At 43.1% G+C, this 18,381-nt stretch overlaps 2 protein-coding genes across 11 annotated transcripts in view; one reads left to right on the top strand and one right to left on the bottom strand.

Moving 5' to 3' along the window:
* LINGO2 (leucine rich repeat and Ig domain containing 2) overlaps positions 1-18,381 on the top strand; it is an 805,515-nt gene that overhangs the window by 705,634 nt on the left and 81,500 nt on the right. The gene's annotated exons all lie outside the window — the stretch shown is intronic.
* LOC137156605 (zinc finger and SCAN domain-containing protein 20-like) lies at positions 7,690-8,226 on the bottom strand (the record flags this gene model as incomplete). The annotated part of the gene is made up of 1 exon (XM_067553486.1): positions 7,690-8,226. A coding segment is annotated over one exon (537 nt), but the record flags the coding sequence as incomplete, so codon positions are not given.

Genomic DNA, 18,381 nt, shown 5'->3' with positions numbered 1-18,381 from the left:
TAATAGCCATGCTATTACTATTACTATGCTATACTGTTCCAAATCACAGTGAGGCAGGAGGGTTTTCCTCATTGAAATTGGTTGCAATATTAGATTTCTTTCTGTTTCTTTATTCCCTGATTTCTACAGCAGTAGACCATGATGTGGAAATCAAGAAGTGGTTTCCTTGGCAACAATAACCATATGAAAGCTCTCAGAAGTCTCTCTTCTACTCAAGTGACTCTCTTCTATTCTTTCTAAACTGCTAAGTAAAGGTAGAAAATAAATTAAAAATTGTTATCCCCATATTATTGTGACAGACGTTGATATGCCCCTACTACTAGAGACTGGCAGATAGCCTGTGTGTTAGTGGTTATGTGAATCACTTTCAACTAGTTGGACTCTGTGTTCACTATACCGACCTCTCTCTCTTTTGATTCAGTTTAACAGCATAATCTATTGCTGCTGGATCTCTTTTAGCTGCAAGGAGATATGCAGTTTTATAAGGACAGAATTGTTCTGTTTGTTCTTTAGCCACTGTTCGAGTCCATTCTGCCTGGCATTCCACTGGACCTTGGATCTCTAGGACTCTCCATAACTTCTTTTAGAAAAGTAGAGAGTGTTCAATCACTCCTCCCTACTCTTTATGCCTCCCCAGAATGCAAGGTGTTTCTATAGTCGGTAACAATGAACCTCCTGTATTCATGATCTTAAAATTATGAAGCTCTTGCATACAATTTGGATGCAGTTCGTTTTTACTTAAATAGTCGTCTCTTGATCCCGCATTCCTAATGGGAATTTTCTATGCAGAAGTAGTATAACATGCAGAAGCTGTATAACATTGAGCTGATAAGCCTTTTTAACTTCTTCAGGGGCACTCCTCTGACTAGTCATATCAACTATATGAAATCTATATTTTCTCTAAATGAGTGCATTCCCAGAGCAAAACTGTATCTTTCAACTTGTCTTATTTTTCCTTTATTTTCCTTTTTGGTTTTTTGAGGAATCAAACTCAACACAGCATCTTATCAAGGGAGAAGTTCACTTTTCCCCACTCTCATGATTTCACTGAAAGTCTCACAATATTTAGTGTTTAGCTCCTGGAGTCAGGTGATGAGAATCAAGAGAAATTCTTTTTTTTAACGTTTCTAGCCCACATGGTTGCAGACAAAAGCTTGAAAACGTGAAACCTAAAGGGGCTCAAAACTCAGTGGGCAAATGGAAAGAGCCCAAAGGTGTCATTTTTATTTGTTTGTTTATTTTAATCCCATGGTAACAATTTTTGGACACTTGGGGTTGACAGTACTGAATTTTCTAGCTTTAATTTTGCTCTGGCAGCCTTTAAGCAGTTTAGCCTAGTGGCTAGAGCACAGGCCTGGGTCTCAGGACCTGGTTTCTATTCTTGGCTCTACCACTAGGCAAGTCACTTCTGTCTGTGCCCCAAACTTCCTATCTGTAAAATGGGGTTAATGATGCTTGCCTTTGTGCTTTGAGCTCTGATGAAAAGCACTATATAAGAACTAGTGGTGGTATTATTTATAACGTATTATTCACCTAAGGAGTCACACTCACTTGAGTCAGACTTTTCCACAGAGTGATATACTGTGTGATTATAGCTACAGCAAAACTACAACCTTGTTAGTTAAGACTCAAGACTATCTCAAGACTCTTTGGAGTCCGCTTCCCTTACCTCGCTTGTTCCCACAATCTCATGAGAGAAACAATCTGATCGTTATTTAAATATTTTGCTAGATTTTTTTTTTTTTTTTTAGTTGCTGAAGCTGTTTTCACCTTCATGGGAAGCTTTATGTTTCCATGCATTGTGTCAATGGGAACATGGTTCTTTAGATTCAGGACATCTACAGTAAATTTGTCTTTGTATGCAAACAATAATGAACTCTTGCTTCTGTTAATCTCAGTTCTGTATTCCCTGTAGTGAAACCTGAAGGATGGCCCTTCAAACCCAGCCCCCTGATTCACACTTGGTTGTCTGAAATATGAAGTGGGTGGCTAAAATTATTTGCTTTCTCTCAAATGGTAAGAATGTAAAGCCAAATTAACTTTTTTGGGGGGAAATGTATAAAGATGGTGGGTCAAATTCATCTTTGTACATCGCCATTAAAGCAAATAGAGTTGCACTGTGAATGAATCTGGCCCAGTCACTGTTAGAAAAATCTACATAACAGTAGCCATTTGCTATGAAACGTGGATAATGGCGTTTCAAAGGGGAGTGGTTGAGTTGTATTTGTGAATTGACCCTGGTTAGAATGATGATACACATTATGATTCAGGCTGCTTTTCTCCTGAAATATATTGTCTGGAATAGCTTCAGTCTAATTTGTTGTAGGGGTTACAATGAGAGAGCCTCTGTCTCAGAATGAAATATATAAACCAAGGGGAGCAAGATGAACAGAAGGCTAAGATGCCATGAAAGAAATTGAAATGGAGAGATGAGATGAGATGAGGTCAGAAATTTAGCAGGACAGATGACTGGTGAGCTGATTTATTTTGCTGGGGGTTCAATCATTTTCTACCCTTTTGATTTGCAGGGATCATGCCACTGTCTCTGCTCTTGATACCCTATCTGACTGGGAGTTGTAACTAGAATACCACAGAATACTTCACTTGTGATTTAATGCTTGGTTCTGTGCTGTGCAAAGCACCACCAACATGGTGCTGGGCTCCTTCAAATCTCATTTATGTCAAAATAATTTGAGGATGACCAATGCCACACAAGGAGAACTCGGCACCTTGTTGAACTGGGCCCCTAAAGACAGATGAATATCCCATATTCGAGCTTGCCATTTGCAGAACTTTCTGATAGAAAGATAAACTAACAGCTTGGGTTTTGGATTATGAAAACATTCTGAAAATTGTCTGTCAATGATCTACTAGACTTCCCTTCAAACTTATACAAAACTTTCAAAATTACTTTTATCATGATCCCAGAGGTCTCAAAATATTATTATGCAAAACTACCCATTTTTATATTTACAAAACTGATTTTCTTAATATCACGTGGATAATTTCACCATGAATTTTCCCTAAGAAGCCTTCTAGACCTGAGCTATGACAAAAGACGAGGACTGGGACGTAACATTGGACCCCTTTCCATCCAGTGACCTTAGGTCAGATGAGGAGTATTTTGCCCTGGAAAGAATCTTGTGTAATCATCCAAGCCATATTCAGACCTTCCCAGAATCCTCTTCTCAAAAGCCTTATTAACAATGAGGCTAAGGTATTTAAAATGCAGCTTGTGGAAGAGGAGGAGCTTAGTAGCCATCTCCTGTTTTTGAAGGAATATAAGAAGGGGGAAGAAGAAATTTCTGGATTCTTTTAGGGAGAGGAGATAGCTGATGCTTGCTAGAAGACCAAAGGCGTGACTGACCCTACCCACATCTATGAATAAGTACTATAATTTAGCTGGAAAAATGTTTGAATACTTGTTTAACTACCTTTTGGATGGATCCTTCTATGGCGCTATGCATGAAGGCCCCGATTCAGAGAAGCATTTAAGCATGTACGTACCTTGAATTGACATCAGTGAGACTACTCACATACTTAAAGTGACACAAGTCTTCAGTGGTTTACTGGATCAGGACCTATGTATTCATCCATTCCATTAGAGGCCAACCTCTCTAACCTTAATCTGAAGATTGAGGAGTGGCATCATGATAGAAATATTGACTGTGATCTATTGCCCAGTCTGTCAAAAAGAGGAGGAGCTTCTCATTCTTCCTGTACTTCAGAACCAGGGCATAGAGTGGAATGACTAGGTAAGAAATTCCCCTTTTGTATAATGTTTATATTTAGAATATGTGCAGTGTGTCATTCTACCTGAGTATGAAATTCAGTCATTTACATTTTTAATCAACCCCCCTCCCCAAGTGCTTACACTATGGAATTATAGCAGCACTACGGTCTACAGCACGTTGATAATCAGTCTGGCATCACTTGAATAACGATAAACGTATGACTGCTTCTGATGCTGACCTTCATTTCACACACAAAGTTTACATGTTTGTAACCCAATTTAAAGAATATGCAAGCTTGAGTCTAACAAAGCAAACCTCTTTATAATTGGCAGGGATAAAGACCATTTCACTTCTAATCATGACCGACAAATCTTCAGGACTAATTTGTATCAGCATGGTGCAAACGAGAAAGAATTTGAACTTTTGTTTGCAAGTTTATTCTACCTATCTATCTTACGGTTTCCTATAGTGCCCATCACTAATATTTAAGGGCAGAATTTTCAAAAACAACCTAAGTCCAATTTTCAAATGTGATTTAGGCCCAGTTCCTTTAGATGCCCAACTCCCATTGATTTCCACCAGCCATTTGGGGCAAGATTTTCAAAAGAATTCAACATCCAGCAGCTCCTGCTATGAAGCTAGCTAAACCAAGATTTTCAGAAGTGACCAGTGATTTTGGTTGCCTTAGTTTCTGGATGCCCAATTTGAGACACATAAAGGGGCATGATTTTCAGAAAGCAATAAGCACCCACCCTCTGACAATCAGGGCTTTTTAAGGTGTTTCAAGTCCGACATCTAAAATCACATGTTCCTTTTTTTTATAATCACGGCCCTAGCATTACAATGGGATCTGCTAGGTGCTGAGCACTGTGGAAAATTGGACCCAAAGAACCCAAACTTGAAAGATGCAATAGAATGCTAAGTTCTCCCAACACTCGTTGACTCCAGCGGTGGTTAGAGTGATTAGCATTTCAGAGGTTTAGACCCTAAATGATACTTTGCCTTCCATGCAAACCCTGACTCAGGCTATGTCTACACTGCAGCGCTAATTCAAATTAGCTTAATTTGACTTTCAGAAGCCGATTTATAGAAATTGCAGCAGACTGTCCACACTACGCTGTTTGTGCTGGTCTCTTGCATTCACACTGACCAGCCTTAATTCAAATTAGAAAACAGTGCAATGTGGGTAGCTATCCCACAGTGCAACCAGCCACGCCGGCTGTTGGGAAGAGTGTCTTCGTCCCAGGATGCAACGCTGCTTCCCTTCCTTCCCCCCTGCAAAGAAACAGGAAAAGGATTTTCATGCTGTTTTTTTACTCCCCCTGATCGCCATTGCTTCAGAGAGATGGAGCCAGCTGAACTCTGCGCTGTAATTCTGATCATGACAGATACATTGCGGCTTATCATGAAGTACTTTAGAAATAGAGCAAGAAGGCAAACAGGTACTGCACCTATGCCACTGTCTACAGGCAATCGAGCAGAATAATTCCCGATTGCTGCAGGCTGTAACGAATCATCTGCATTCCATAGAGCACAGGTTCTGGTGCAGGGAAACAAGCACAGACTGGTGGGACTGCATCATTATGCAGCTGTGGGATGATGACCAGTGGCTGCAGAACTTTCGTATGCGAAAGGCAACTTTCCTCGAACTGTGCTTGGAGCTGGCCCCATCCCTGAAGCACATGAATATTCGCTTGAGACAAGCTATGACGGTGGAGAAGAGAGTTGACATTGCTCTCTGGAAGCTAGCAACCCCTGACTGTTACCGCTCGGTTGGTAATCAGTTTGGAGTCGGTAAATCTACAGTGGGAGCTGCCATGATTCAAGTGTGCAGTGCCATCAATAGACTTCTGCTACAAAGGATAGTGACTTTGGGAAATATGCAGGACATAGTGGAGGGGTTTGCCACGATGGGCTTCCCAAACTGCAGGGGGCCATTGATGGGACGCACATCCTCATCTTAGCACCTGCACACTTGGCGACCGAGTACATAAACCGCAAAGGGTACTTTTCCATGGTCCTGCAGAGGCTTGTGGATCACGGGTCGTTTCACAGACATCAGTGTGGAGTGGTCTGGGAAGGTGCATGACACATGCATATTTCGTAATTCGGGGCTGTTCTGTAAGATGCAGGCGGGCACTTTCTTTCCTGACCAAAAAATTGACATTGGGGGTGTGGAAATGCCCATAGTGATCCTGGGGGATCCTGCTTACCCCTTGCTCCCTTGGCTAATGAAGCCATACACCAGGCACCTTGACAGTGACAAGGAGTGCTTTAATAAGAGGTTAAGCAGCTGCAGAATGGTTATAGAATGTGCCTTTGGGTGTTTAAAGGGTAGAGGGAGGAGTCTCCTCACTAGGCTGGACATGAGTGAGAAGTACCTCCCTTCTGTGATATCTGCTTGCTGTGTTCTTCATAATGTGTGTGAAGTGAAGGGTGAGAGGTTCCCCCAGGGTTGGGCTGTGGAGGCAGAAAGACTGGCCGCCAATTATGAGCAGCCAGTTGCCAGCACTACACTGAGAGCTAACCATGGAGCGCTTTGCATTAGGGAATCTCTGAAAACCAGGTTCTGCAAGGAGATGGAGGAATGATTTCTGTTCCTGTATGTTGTTTGCCTTTGATGATCCCCATCCCCCTTTGATATCTGTGCCCGACAAGTCCCTCCTGAACAAGATAATATTTAATTAAAAAACGTTTTGGAATACTGCAAAACTTTATTTTTTTACATTCAAGTCATAGGGGAAGGGGGGGTGAGGGTTCATTCACTGTCTCCAGGGGTACGGTGGTAGCTTGCTGGGTTGGAGGAGAACATGTAGTGCATCCTGGACAATCTGCTCTGAGACCTCGTGGTGGCGGGGGAAGTGGAGGGCGGCATAGCCCTCAGTTCAGGAGCATTGTGGAGGGGCTGCAGCGGGACTGTGTCCAGCCTCCGCTCATGAAGGTCCACAAGACGCCGGAGCATGTCTGACGGTTCCACAGGAGTTTCAGCATCTCATGCGTGGTGCTGCGATCAGTCTCCTGCATTTGTCTATGACTGTCCATGATTCTGTCCATGCTCTGGGACAAGGTCAGCCTCCACGCTCTTTGCTCTCTCTCTGCGGATGTTGAGGTGGTCATTAGCTCAGAAAACATGTCATTTCTGAACGTTTTTTTGGGTTTTTTTTTCCTTTTTCTAGTCTGAGACAGTCTGTCCGCAGCATTTCTTAAGGGTCAGTCCAGTGCAGAGGTATCTACAGAATGAAAGAAAAATAGCAGGGGAGACAGAGTTAGCATAATGAAGAAAGTAATATAAATGTTACTATTTCAAAAAGGAGACCATAAAACAATGTAGCTACAAGTAACATAGTGAATAAAGTGATACAAACATTACTCTTTAAATAATTAACCATGAAACAATATAGCCACAAGTAGCATAGTGAATAAAGTGATACAAATGTTACTATTTAAATAATTAGACCATGAAACAATGTATCTAGCAAATCATTTCCTCTCTCAGCTTGTATTTCAAACCCCTACAGAGATCAGCTGCGGACGGCTTGTTGTGGGTGGGGGGGAAAGCTATGCTTGGATTCAGACCAACTACGGACGGCTTGTTGTGGGTGGGGGGGAAATGTGTGCTCGGATTTCAAACCCTTACAAAGACCAACTGCGGACAGCGTGGTGTATGGGGGGTGAGGGAGGAGACAGTGCTTAAAACACAGGAAGCCATGATGCTGGCTACCTTGATTGCAGAGAAAAATCCTGCTGTGGAGGAAGGAACAAGGCAGCCTTCCCCTGAAAAGTTTTTCCAGCTGAGGGAAGGATAACAGATTACATACATTAAATTTCCCACGTTATAACAAGTGGTGATAAACGTAGCGTTTCTCAACACATGAAATAACTGAGCCCTGGGTTATCACCCAGTACAGGCAATGAAACGCCTGAGATCCCCCTCGTGCCTCCCACACCCAATGTACTAGGACAGAAATGCTAATAAAAAAGAAAACTCACCAGATGTGCCTTCCACAGGATCATTTGTGCTGTCCTGTGTGCTGGTGGACTGTTCAAGGGTCAAGAATAAGTCCTGAGTTTCTGGGAGAACGGACACCCCACTCTTATGCTCCCTGCTTTCCACATCTTCCTCCTCCTCATCCACGCGGTCCTCCTTATTGTTCATGGACTGTGAAGCAATGGAGATATCGATGCTACATGGAGGCATTGTGGTGGGATCACCCCCAAGAATAGCATGCACCCCATCATAAAACCTGCATGTTTTGGAAGAGGCGCCAGAGCGGCTGTTAGCTTCCCTGGCTTTCTGATATGGCTGGCGCAGCTCCTTGATCTTGACTCTGCACTGCTGAGCGTCCCTCTTGTGTCCCTTCTCCAGCATGCCCACGGATATCTTCCCATAAATGTCCAGAGTCCTTTTGCTGGCTCTGAGCTGAGCCAGAACAGACTCCTCGCCCCACAGCCCGATGAGGTCTAAGACCTCTGGTCGACTCCATGCTGGAGCGCGTTTGGGCTTTGCAGTAGACATGCTGAGAACAGTGGGAAAGCTCTCTCCATGTTGGCAGCAAGCACAGAAAATGAAGATTCAGATCTTCCCGGGGCTGCTTGAGGGGAGGGGACTTTAAAATGGAGCATTATGGGATACATTCTAGAGGTCAATTCATTCGAATTAAGTCCTATTGCATCTACACTGACAATAATTCGAATTAACAAATTCGAATTAGGCACTACGCCACTTGCAGAGGTGGTCTTATTAATTCAATTTTACAGGCACCTTAATTCGAATTAACAGTGATGCCAGTGTAGACATGGGAGTAATTAATTCAAATGAAGGGACTTTAAATCGACCCAAGCCGCCAGTGTAGACCAGGCCTCAGACAAAGGCCTGGGTGAATATTTCTGCCTTCCAGCACTTCCTGAAGGCTGCTTGATAGTTTCCAAAACTTGTTAGAAAGTCACAGTTGGTAGAAATTAAACAAGTTTTGGTAAGCAACCTTGCTAACCTCCTCAGCTTCAGAAAAGATGAAAGTCCCTTGTTACCTTAAAATGCACTCATTTCTGCTTTGATGTTGTTTTGAGAGGCTTCAGCTCTGACACTGCATCAAAGCTGCCGTGAGCATGATGTGAAACAGCATGGTTAAAAAATACTCTTACATTTTCGCCTTCCAGCTGCAGGGTCTCATTCTTAATTCCTGTTTTCAGACCAATTAAATGCATGTATTAGCTAAAAAGACAGAGCATTTTGCCCTCTCCTCCCACCTACCATTTTCTTTGTTTTAAAGCAAGAGTTAATAAATACATATTGAAATTAATATTTTATCCACTTCCCATCCACAGATTGCCATCTCTTGTCTCCATTTCATGACAAAATTAAAAGACATCTTCATGTCTTACTTCCTCCTCTGGACTACAGGTTCCTATCCAACACCTTTTCAGCCATGGTACTAACATATAGTGATGCAAATTCACCTCTGTTATAATTCCATTGCAGTCATTCACTGCAGAGTTGTGTTAGGGGAATGAATTTTGCTCAGGACAGTTAAAAGTCGTCTCCTGTCCCAGATGAAGCAGTAAGTAGGTTCAATGCATATGAACAAGGCAGGCTCAATTTATGGATAAGAGTGCTGTGCGCAAATGAACTCGGGCTCAAATAACAAGACCCACCACGGGCTATGGAACATCGGCTATAGAAATGATGCAACATATTCTCTAGCTATCTTGTCTCTGACCTCCTCCCATTCCAGTCCATTCAACTTCAGCTAAAATTATCTTCCTTGCTGCCTAAACTAATCATGTCAGACACAGTTCTACACACAGGCACACTCCGTTCCCTCCGCTGGCTTCTGATCCCATTCCACCCCCATTTCAAATATCAGCCTCACTTTGCAAGGCTCTGCACACTGCCTCTTTGCTACGACTGCGCCTTTTAGTGACTTGTTGTTTTTCATTCGGGTGAGATACATCCAGCCATAACTCTTCCACCCTCCTAGGAATTGTTTTGCCACTACCCTTGTTTCACACCTCTTCCTCCACCTGGAACAACCTCCTCCTAGTCCATGATGCCAAACAGCCTCCCTCTGCTCTTTCAAATCCCCTTATAACCTTTTTTTTTCCAGCTAACGTTCTGGCAACAACAACCCACCATGTATTTCCTTCACCTCATAATCCTTTAATTTACCTCACAGTATGGAATAATAATACATTTCCCGTTAAAAAAAAAATCTCCTTCCCTTCAAGGCTGACCTTGTCTGATCTAACTGCTTCAATTACTCTCTTCAGGCTGCACTCCTTCCACCCTTCCTTGCTGTATTTTTTTCTGTTTAGGTTGTGAGCTCTTCAGGACAAGATCCTGTCTTGTTATATTTCCTTAAGGGACTATTTAACCCAGTGGCTTTCTATGAATAATACAATAAAATTAGGACACTGAATAAATAAAATCCACACACCACTAAAAATTGTTAGCTCTTGCTCCCCCTTTCATTTCATTCTTCCCCCCCCCCCCATCTCTCTCTTCTTCTCTACCTGATGTTTTCTCTCCTCCCCCCTTCCGCATTCCTTTTCTCTTGTTCCTTTTGCACCTGCTGCCTTCTTTCTTCAGTTTTCTTTCCTTTGCTTCCTGTTCTGCCTTTTCTCTTTGTCTCCATTTTGTCCCTGTGCCCTTTCTTTTCTTCCTTCTGTTGCCTGGCTATCCCATCTCCTTTTCTCTCTCTCTCTCTTCCTCCTCAAAAAACCTTCTCTGATCTTTCCCCTTTTCCCAAGTCATAAGAATAGCCATACGGAGTCAAATCAATGGTCAGTCTAGCCCAGTATCCTGTCTTCCGACAGTGGCCAGTGCCAGGTGCTTCAGAGGGAATGAACAGAACAGGTAATCATCGAGTGATCCATCCCATCACCCATTCCCAGCTTCTGGCAAACTGCAATCCCTGCCTATCCTGGCTAATAGCCATAGATGGACCTATCCTTTATGAACTTTTATCTAGTTCTCTTTTGAACCCCATTATAGTCTTGGCCTTCACAATATCCTCTGACAAGGAGCTCCACAGGTTGACTGTGCATTGTGTGTTGAAATACTTACTTCTGTTCGTTTTAAACCTGCTGCCTATTAATTTCATTGGGTGACCCCTAGTTCTTGTGTTTTGAGAAAGAGTAAATAACACTTCCTTATTTACTTTCTCCACACCCGTCATGATTTTATAGACCCTTTCATATCCCCCCAGTCATCTCTTTTCCAAGCTGAAAAGTCCCCTAATCTTTCTCACCTTTTCCCTTTAGATTCATTTTCCTTCACTTGCTTTAAAGCCCCCAATGTATTTTGTCTTCTTTCTATCCCTGTTTCTCAAGGCTCCCCCATCTTTTTTCCCTCCTCACTTTTACAAGGATTCTCTGAGCTCCATTCCTTCCATAAGTTACCCGTGTCTGTTCCCTGTCCCCAGCCCTGAAAATGGGGCAGTGGGTGAAGCAGATGCTGGCACCTCTATTCCTGCAGAGCAAACCAGCCATTCCCTTTGCCGTTCCATTCCATCCACCCACACTCCTCTCCCGCATTGGACTTCCCTCTTCACACACAAGTGCACCTCCTCCTTTGTGTCTTTACTCCTATTGTCTTCTTTCTGTACCTCTTTTGGGACCTCATTATCAGTCCCTGCCTACCATATTTCCTCTTTGCCTCTATATCCCCTCCTAATTCTTTTATCCCTGAGCCCTCTTCCTCCAATGGCAGGGGTTCCCAAACTTTTTACCATCATGACCCCATTTTAATGAAATATTTTCTGCCTGGAGCCTGAACAGCATGGAAGATCTTAGAATCATAGCATATTAGGGTTGGACAGGACCTCAGGAGATCATCTAGTCCAACCCTCTGATCAAAGCATGACCAATCCCAACTAAATCATCCCAGCCAGGTCTTTGTCAAGCCACACCTTAAAAACCTCTAAAGATGGAGATTCCACCACCTCCCTAGGTAACCCATTCCAGCACTTCACTACCCTTAGTGAAAAAGTTTTTCCTAATATACAACCTAGGCCTCCCTCACTGCAACTTGAGACCATTGCTCCTTGTTCTGTCATCTGCCACCACTGAGAACAGCCTAGCTCCATCCTCCCTGGAACCACCCTTCAGATAGTTGAAGGCCGCTATCAAATCCCCTTTCACTTTTCTCTTCTGCTAACTAAACAAACCTAGTTCCCTCTGCCTCTCCTGATAAGTCCTGTGCTCCAGCTCCCTAATCATTTTTGTTGCCTTCCGCTGGACTCTCTCCAATTTGTCCACATCTTCCTAGAGTGGGGGGCCCAAAACTGGACACAGTACTGCAAATGTGCTGAAGAGAGGGGAATAGTCACTTCCCTTGATCTGCTGGCAATGCTCCTACTAAAGCAGCCCAATATGCCATCAGCCTTCTTGGCAATAAGGGCACACTGTTGACTAATAACCAGCTTCTTGTCCACTGTAACCCCCAGGTCCTTTTCTGCAGAACTGCTGCCTAGCCAGTTGGTCCCCAGTCGGTAGCAGTGCATGGGATTCTTCCGTCCTCAGTGCAGGACTCTGCATTTGTCCTTGTTGAACCCCATCCGATTTCTTTTGGCCCAATCCTCTAATTTGTCTATGATGGCATCCTCTGCACACTAGGGATTGCCGTGACCCCCATCTGCTGATGGCGCAGCCTCATTTGGGGTTGTGATCCACGGTTTGGGAACTACTGCCCTATGGCTTCCTCCCCCAGTTTTCTTCCGCCGCTTTCTCTGAGCCCTTGTCTCAGTTCCCTCAGCCCTCTCCAGTTCTCCCTTACCCTATTGTCTCTGCCCCCTAATCACCATTCTCTCTCCCTCCTCTTTGCGCCACCAGTTCAGTTTATTAAGAGGAAGGGTGCTGCTGAGCCATGGTTGCAACAAAAGCACACTCTTCTCCTGTTTTGCACACACTGCCACGTGCATCCCAGGAAGGGAGGGTCAGCCAGGCTGGGCAGAGGCAATCTGCACCCTGCAGCATTCCACTAACTGAGCGGAGTGCTGGAGGCAGAGCCAGGGAAATGGGAAGGGCGGGTCTGCAGACTTCACTCTAGTGTCCTGGGCACAGCCCTCGAGTGCTTCCAACTGGCAAGTCAGCTGCTGAGAGCTGATGTTCAAGTCAGTCCCCTAGACAAGCGAGGGTAAGGAGCAGGACCTGGGACTGAATGCACAGCCAGCAGCCCTTTGGTTTACACAGGTTAGAATGTTCCAAAGAGCTCATCAAGGGTAGGGCGGGGGGGAACCAGTCAGCATTTGCTGATTGTGCTGCCCCTTAGATCTGCCCTGCTCCAAGGTGAGCTGGAAGCAGGCCTGACTAGGTAATTGGAGGAGGGCATGCTGCTCTGTTTCATGCCAGCCTACAGTGGCTTGCGCACCAGAGTTTGAATTGCCTGTGCAAAGCTCTCATTTCAGCCACACAAATGTTAAAATATTATATTAAGTAGAAAAAACGTAAGTGAGTTATCAGGGCTGACTGTTCTTGAGTTCATGCCTTTTAGCAAACAACTTCTGAAACCGTGTCCCTGTCTCACCCCCTTTAAGACAGCACTCAACAGTTCACATATTTTTTTAATCTATTTTTTTAAAGCCCTCCTTAAAAGCAAAGTTTTTCTACCATAGAGGACCTGATTTTGTTCCCGTTAAAATCAACTGCAGAATTGCCATGGATTCTCAATGGGAACAGAGCCACAGTACATACCAGGCCAGATCCTCAGCTTGTATAAATCTACTCTATGGGGCCTAATAATTTTAAGATGTGAAAAGAACAGATAGAAATGTTGAAAAGAGGACAACAGTGTGATTACAACTAAAACGTCTATCTGCTTTCGTATGCTTTTCATATGAAGTAAAATATTAACACGTGCATGTAAAATATTACTTTACATAAGAGGAAGCTTTTCCCTGCCAATAGCCTTGTAGAGAATGAGGTAAAATAACGTTTATAATTTATCTGCAGTTCTGCAATCCTTTAATTTGCTATCTTGAACAAACACTCCCCTGATAGGTTAAATAGAAATATTGCTTTTTGGCTAATTCTCAGTCTCTTCTACAGAAGATGCATGTTAGTGGCCTGATTCTTTTCCCCTTCTCCCTCCCATCTCCCGGAGGGTCTAAGCTTCCACGGAATACCATGGGAGCTGCTAGGATATGATGGAGTTACTGTTCAGCTTCTCTAGAATCAGGTCATAGGATTTTACTCAAATCATTCACAGTCCATAACATGCATCTTTAAAAGCAATCCTGTATATTAAGAGCTATAGGTTGTGCAATACAGAAGAACAGAAAATGCCTTCAGTGCTGTAAGACGCTTGTGCAATGTTTTGCAGTACACTGCAGAATAAAATGTGACAGGAACTTTTAATATCTCTGTGATAGGTGGGTGGTGGTAGGGAACTGGGTTTTTGTTTATGAAAGCCTCTGTATTTTTAATATCTCACATTTGGATATTCTAAAAGGTGTTGTTTTTTTCAACGTGATCCTTCACTGAACGTTTATGAACTTTGAAACAGTAGCAGTCCTTCATGAGTCTCAGCTTGCAGTCGCAGTACCTGCATGTCAAGCTGAATGCGATCTGTATGGAAAAGCTAGCCAAAAATGACCAGTATACTGTATCCTTAGGATGATTTCTGAAGGTTAGCTGTGTTTAAAAGGAAAATATCACTCTTTCTCTGAAATCATGGTCATAGTCTGTTCAGGTTTGTTTGGGAGAGTAACACTGTATATACTGTAAGGAATCGTGTTCAGTCGGGATGGAGAGAGATTTAGCTGAATACCTTCCCTGATTTCTTAACATGCTCATTTTAAGTAGATGCTCCTGAAGGCAAGGCATAGCAATGCAGCATTCATTCCACTAATCCATCCTCATCCTTTGTAACATGCAGAGAAGAATTTAATTCCAGATAAAAGAGCAAACTTTTGGAAGGAAAGATTTTAGTGGAGCTCCACTCAGGCCCAGATGTCCATCCATGAAGATCATGATCCAGGATCAGGCCTTAGTTGTGCCCGATCCTGCACTCTGCTCCACTTCAGCAGATCTCTGTACTCTTGTGGTACTCCCTTAAAGCCAGTAGGGTTCCGCACAGGCACAGGGCTCCGCCTTGGTGGAGGAGCTTGCATGATCGGAGCCGCAGCGTTTGGACATATTCGAAATGCTGATAGATCCTAAATTCAGGCAGGCGGAATCTGTATGCAAGAAAGAAATACAAAATTGTCAAATTTCATGACGTCTTATCCTAAGCAAAATGCTGCTTTTCATATAGGGTAAAATTCTGCTTTTAGAATAGGGTAAAGTATTAATTACATTACTTTATATTACTTCACATAAGAGGAAGTGATTCCACTTTTCCCTGCCAATAGCAGGGAAATAAAATAGAAATAAAAAATTGTAAAATTTCATGACATATTTTATCCTAAGCAAAATTTTACCCTTTGCTGCATCAGAATTGGGCTTGTAAAGCTGAAGTAAGTCCATCAGGAAATAAGTTGCTGTATAAAAAGAGAGTACAGTTCAAATATGTTCACAGTGCTACTAAATCTAAACAATTCAGATTACCCGAGAACAAATCTCATCTCTTTTTTCTTTGCTTAGGATGCCTGCCAATTATGTTGAACACAATTCATTTTCACTCTGTGATTTGACTAAAGATAGTTAATTTGTTTTTAAAAAATATTAACACTTAAAATCACACACACTGGGTAGCATTAAAAAAAAACCAAACCCTTTCCTTTCGTCAGAAATGAAAACAAAGAGAAAATGACTTTAAAAAATTAGACCCAAGCAAAACCCAATAAAAACCAGCTTGCGGGCCATCAAGGGAAGCCAATTACATAAGGGAGTGAACTCTGCTCCTACAACTGGATTTTCTCATCGGTGTATGTGTCCACGCTTCGTTTGAAAACCTGCGGCTGGCCAGTGCCAGCTGACTCTGGCTCGCAGGGCTGAGCCTGCAGGGCTGTAAGATGTAATTGCAGAGTAGATGTCCAGACTTGGGCTGGAGCCAAGGCTCTAGGACCCTGCCAGGCAGGAGGATCCCAGAACTCGGGCTGCAGCCTGAGCCTGGACGTTCATGCTGCAGTTAAACAGCCCCACAGACTGAGCCCCGCAAGCCCGAGTCAGCTAGCACAGGCCAGCCACCGGTGTCTAATGACAGTGTAGACCTACCCTGTGAGACCAATGGCAAGAGCCTCCCAGGTGATTTGTAGCTGCCTTGAGAGGGTGAGGGTCTCTCTTCCAGATAAGAGAGAGACAGCAAGATCTAGTGGATATTTCCCAAGCCCTGGGTTCTAATCGAGACTCTGCCACTGACTTGCTTTGTGACCTAGAGTAAAGCACTTCACCCATCTGTGCCTCTGTCTCCCTGCTCACCCTTGGTCTGCCTTGTTTATTTGGACTGTAAGCTTTTCAGGGCAAGGGCTGCCTTTTATTATGTGTGTATACAGCGTCTAGCATAATGCGTGATGTTCTCAGTTGGAACTTCTCAGCGTTACAATATCATAATACAAACAATAATTGCTGGCTCCCAGAACATTCAGGACCTTAAAGATAGGGTATGCCTTCAGAGACGGCGGCAGATTCACCGCCGTCAGATCAATCTATCCGGATTGATTGAGCAGACAGTGAAGACCCGCTCAATCGATCCAGAAGTTCACGCATTGAAACCACCCCCTCCAGTGGTGTGGCGCTGCGTTGACGGGAATGCATTTCCTGTTGGCACAGCGCATTGAAGACGCCCCGTAGAAGAGGAGTTACGAAGTTGACAGGAGTTACGCAAGCTACTCTGCGTAGCTTGCATAACTCCCGTCAACTGCCGCTTAATTTCAAGGTAAGTGTAGACCTGGCCATAGTTGCCAATGATTGGGAGTGAGCAGCCCTTGTCCAGGAAAGCACTTAAGCACGTGCATAACTTTGAACACCAGAGTAGTCACAGTGAAGTCAAGGAGACAACTCTCCTCCTCACAGTTAACAACGTACCTAAGTGCTTTGCGGGCCCAGAATGCTCAGCTCCAGGCAGGATCCAAAATCATTATGAATAGTCTTTGAGAGTAAAAAAAAAAGGCAGTACAAAGATTTTTATCACAGGAGTGTTATGTGCTTATATCAGCCTGGCCAATGCTAGGAAGATTTCTATATTCTGCACCACCTGGAGCTTCCAGTCAGATTTCAGTGGTAGTCCTAAACAAAACACATTATAGTATCTAACCTTAATTTGTGTGGTTCTTTTATTTCTTTCATCTCCCCCCGTCCCCTTTTCAACAAGTTGTCAGCATCGAATTATCAGGTTTTGTAGATTTGTTTCTGATGTCTGTCAGGCACAGGAATACACAGGAGCTGAGTAAAGATTAGAAAAGCAGAGAAAAAATATTGTTTCAAAATTAAAATGAAAAATTGAAAGTAATAAGATGCATACATGACATAACAAACCAAATCCCAAAAATTTCAGTGAAAATTTGTTTTGATTTTTCTTTTTTCAATTTTCCATTGAAATTTTAAAATTCTCAATATTCTCTATCCAGTGCTAGTGATCTCTGACAGCATGATGATGTTTAAACTGGATTTTATGGTGTCTAGGGTAGTGATGGTTCCTTTCTCTAGTTCTATAATGCATTGGACAGCATAGAATAAATAATGAAGATGCCAAAGATATATGTTAACCTTAATTGGGCTCAATCCTGCAAGGTGCTGAGCAACTGCAGGAGGTGCTGAATTGCTAATAATGTATATACATATCGATGTATTACTTCTTGTGGATTGCAAATTTTAGGATTTGAGATTGCAGTTAATATTAGCCTTTTGGGGGAGGGAGGGAAATGTCCTTGTGGTTTATTCCATGTATTTACTAAATAGGCTGTTAGAAGACCCATCGGGTAAAATGTGTATTTGTGCATTTTCAGAGGTGATTATTTTGTGCTCACATCCATAATGCCTCTGAAGGAAGGAGCCATTAGCATCCTTTATATATGGACAAGTTAGAAAAGACAAAAGAAAAAAATTCCCCCGGTTGTGAGTGAGAAATGGCCTGGTGGACCCGAATGTTTATTTTGAGCCCTTGCTATCTAAGGTATAAATCCATTCTAATGCACGGCTTATATCTCGGGTGCTGAGTTTGACTGAAGTGATTTTTTATGGCTGAGTTATAAACCCCTGAAAATAAGAGTGTATAATGGAAACATGGACAAACCTTTAACTGTAGCATAGCTGGCAAGCTCTGCTGCACCGGTGCATCTTTCCTCTAGACTACAGCAATAAACAGACTGTCAAAGACGTCTCCACTCTGTGAGTGGTTTCTATGCTGTTCTAAAGCGGTGATAGCCAGGAGGTCATGGATGACTGTGTCCTCAGAAATCTCAAGGTAAACATTTGGGTAAAGCCAGAGGGGAAAGAACTTAGAAGCAGAAGTTTTTTCATTCATTGCTTTGCTTCCAGACATTAATGTCAGCCCTCAGCAGCATTCAATACATTTCATATATATATTTTAGGGGAGGATTAAAGTTAGCTTTCATATCATACGTTGCAACGTTGGTGCAGCCAGTCTTGCAAGTTCCAAACTGAAAAGATTTCATTGGCCTAATTTAGTGCAGCAGCAGCAGCAATAGGAGCTCCAGATAACTACATAAGCCGGGCTGAAATAATTTAATTTTTCAGGTACCACGTATGT

Source organism: Emydura macquarii, unplaced genomic scaffold (genome assembly GCF_026122565.2).
Source record: "Emydura macquarii macquarii isolate MOO-44397 ecotype Brisbane River unplaced genomic scaffold, CSIRO-AGI_Emac_v2 contig_1451, whole genome shotgun sequence".
Classification (NCBI taxonomy): Eukaryota; Metazoa; Chordata; order Testudines; family Chelidae; genus Emydura; species Emydura macquarii.
Note: the sequence above shows the minus strand (reverse complement) of the source record. Positions and strands in the feature narration are given on the sequence as shown.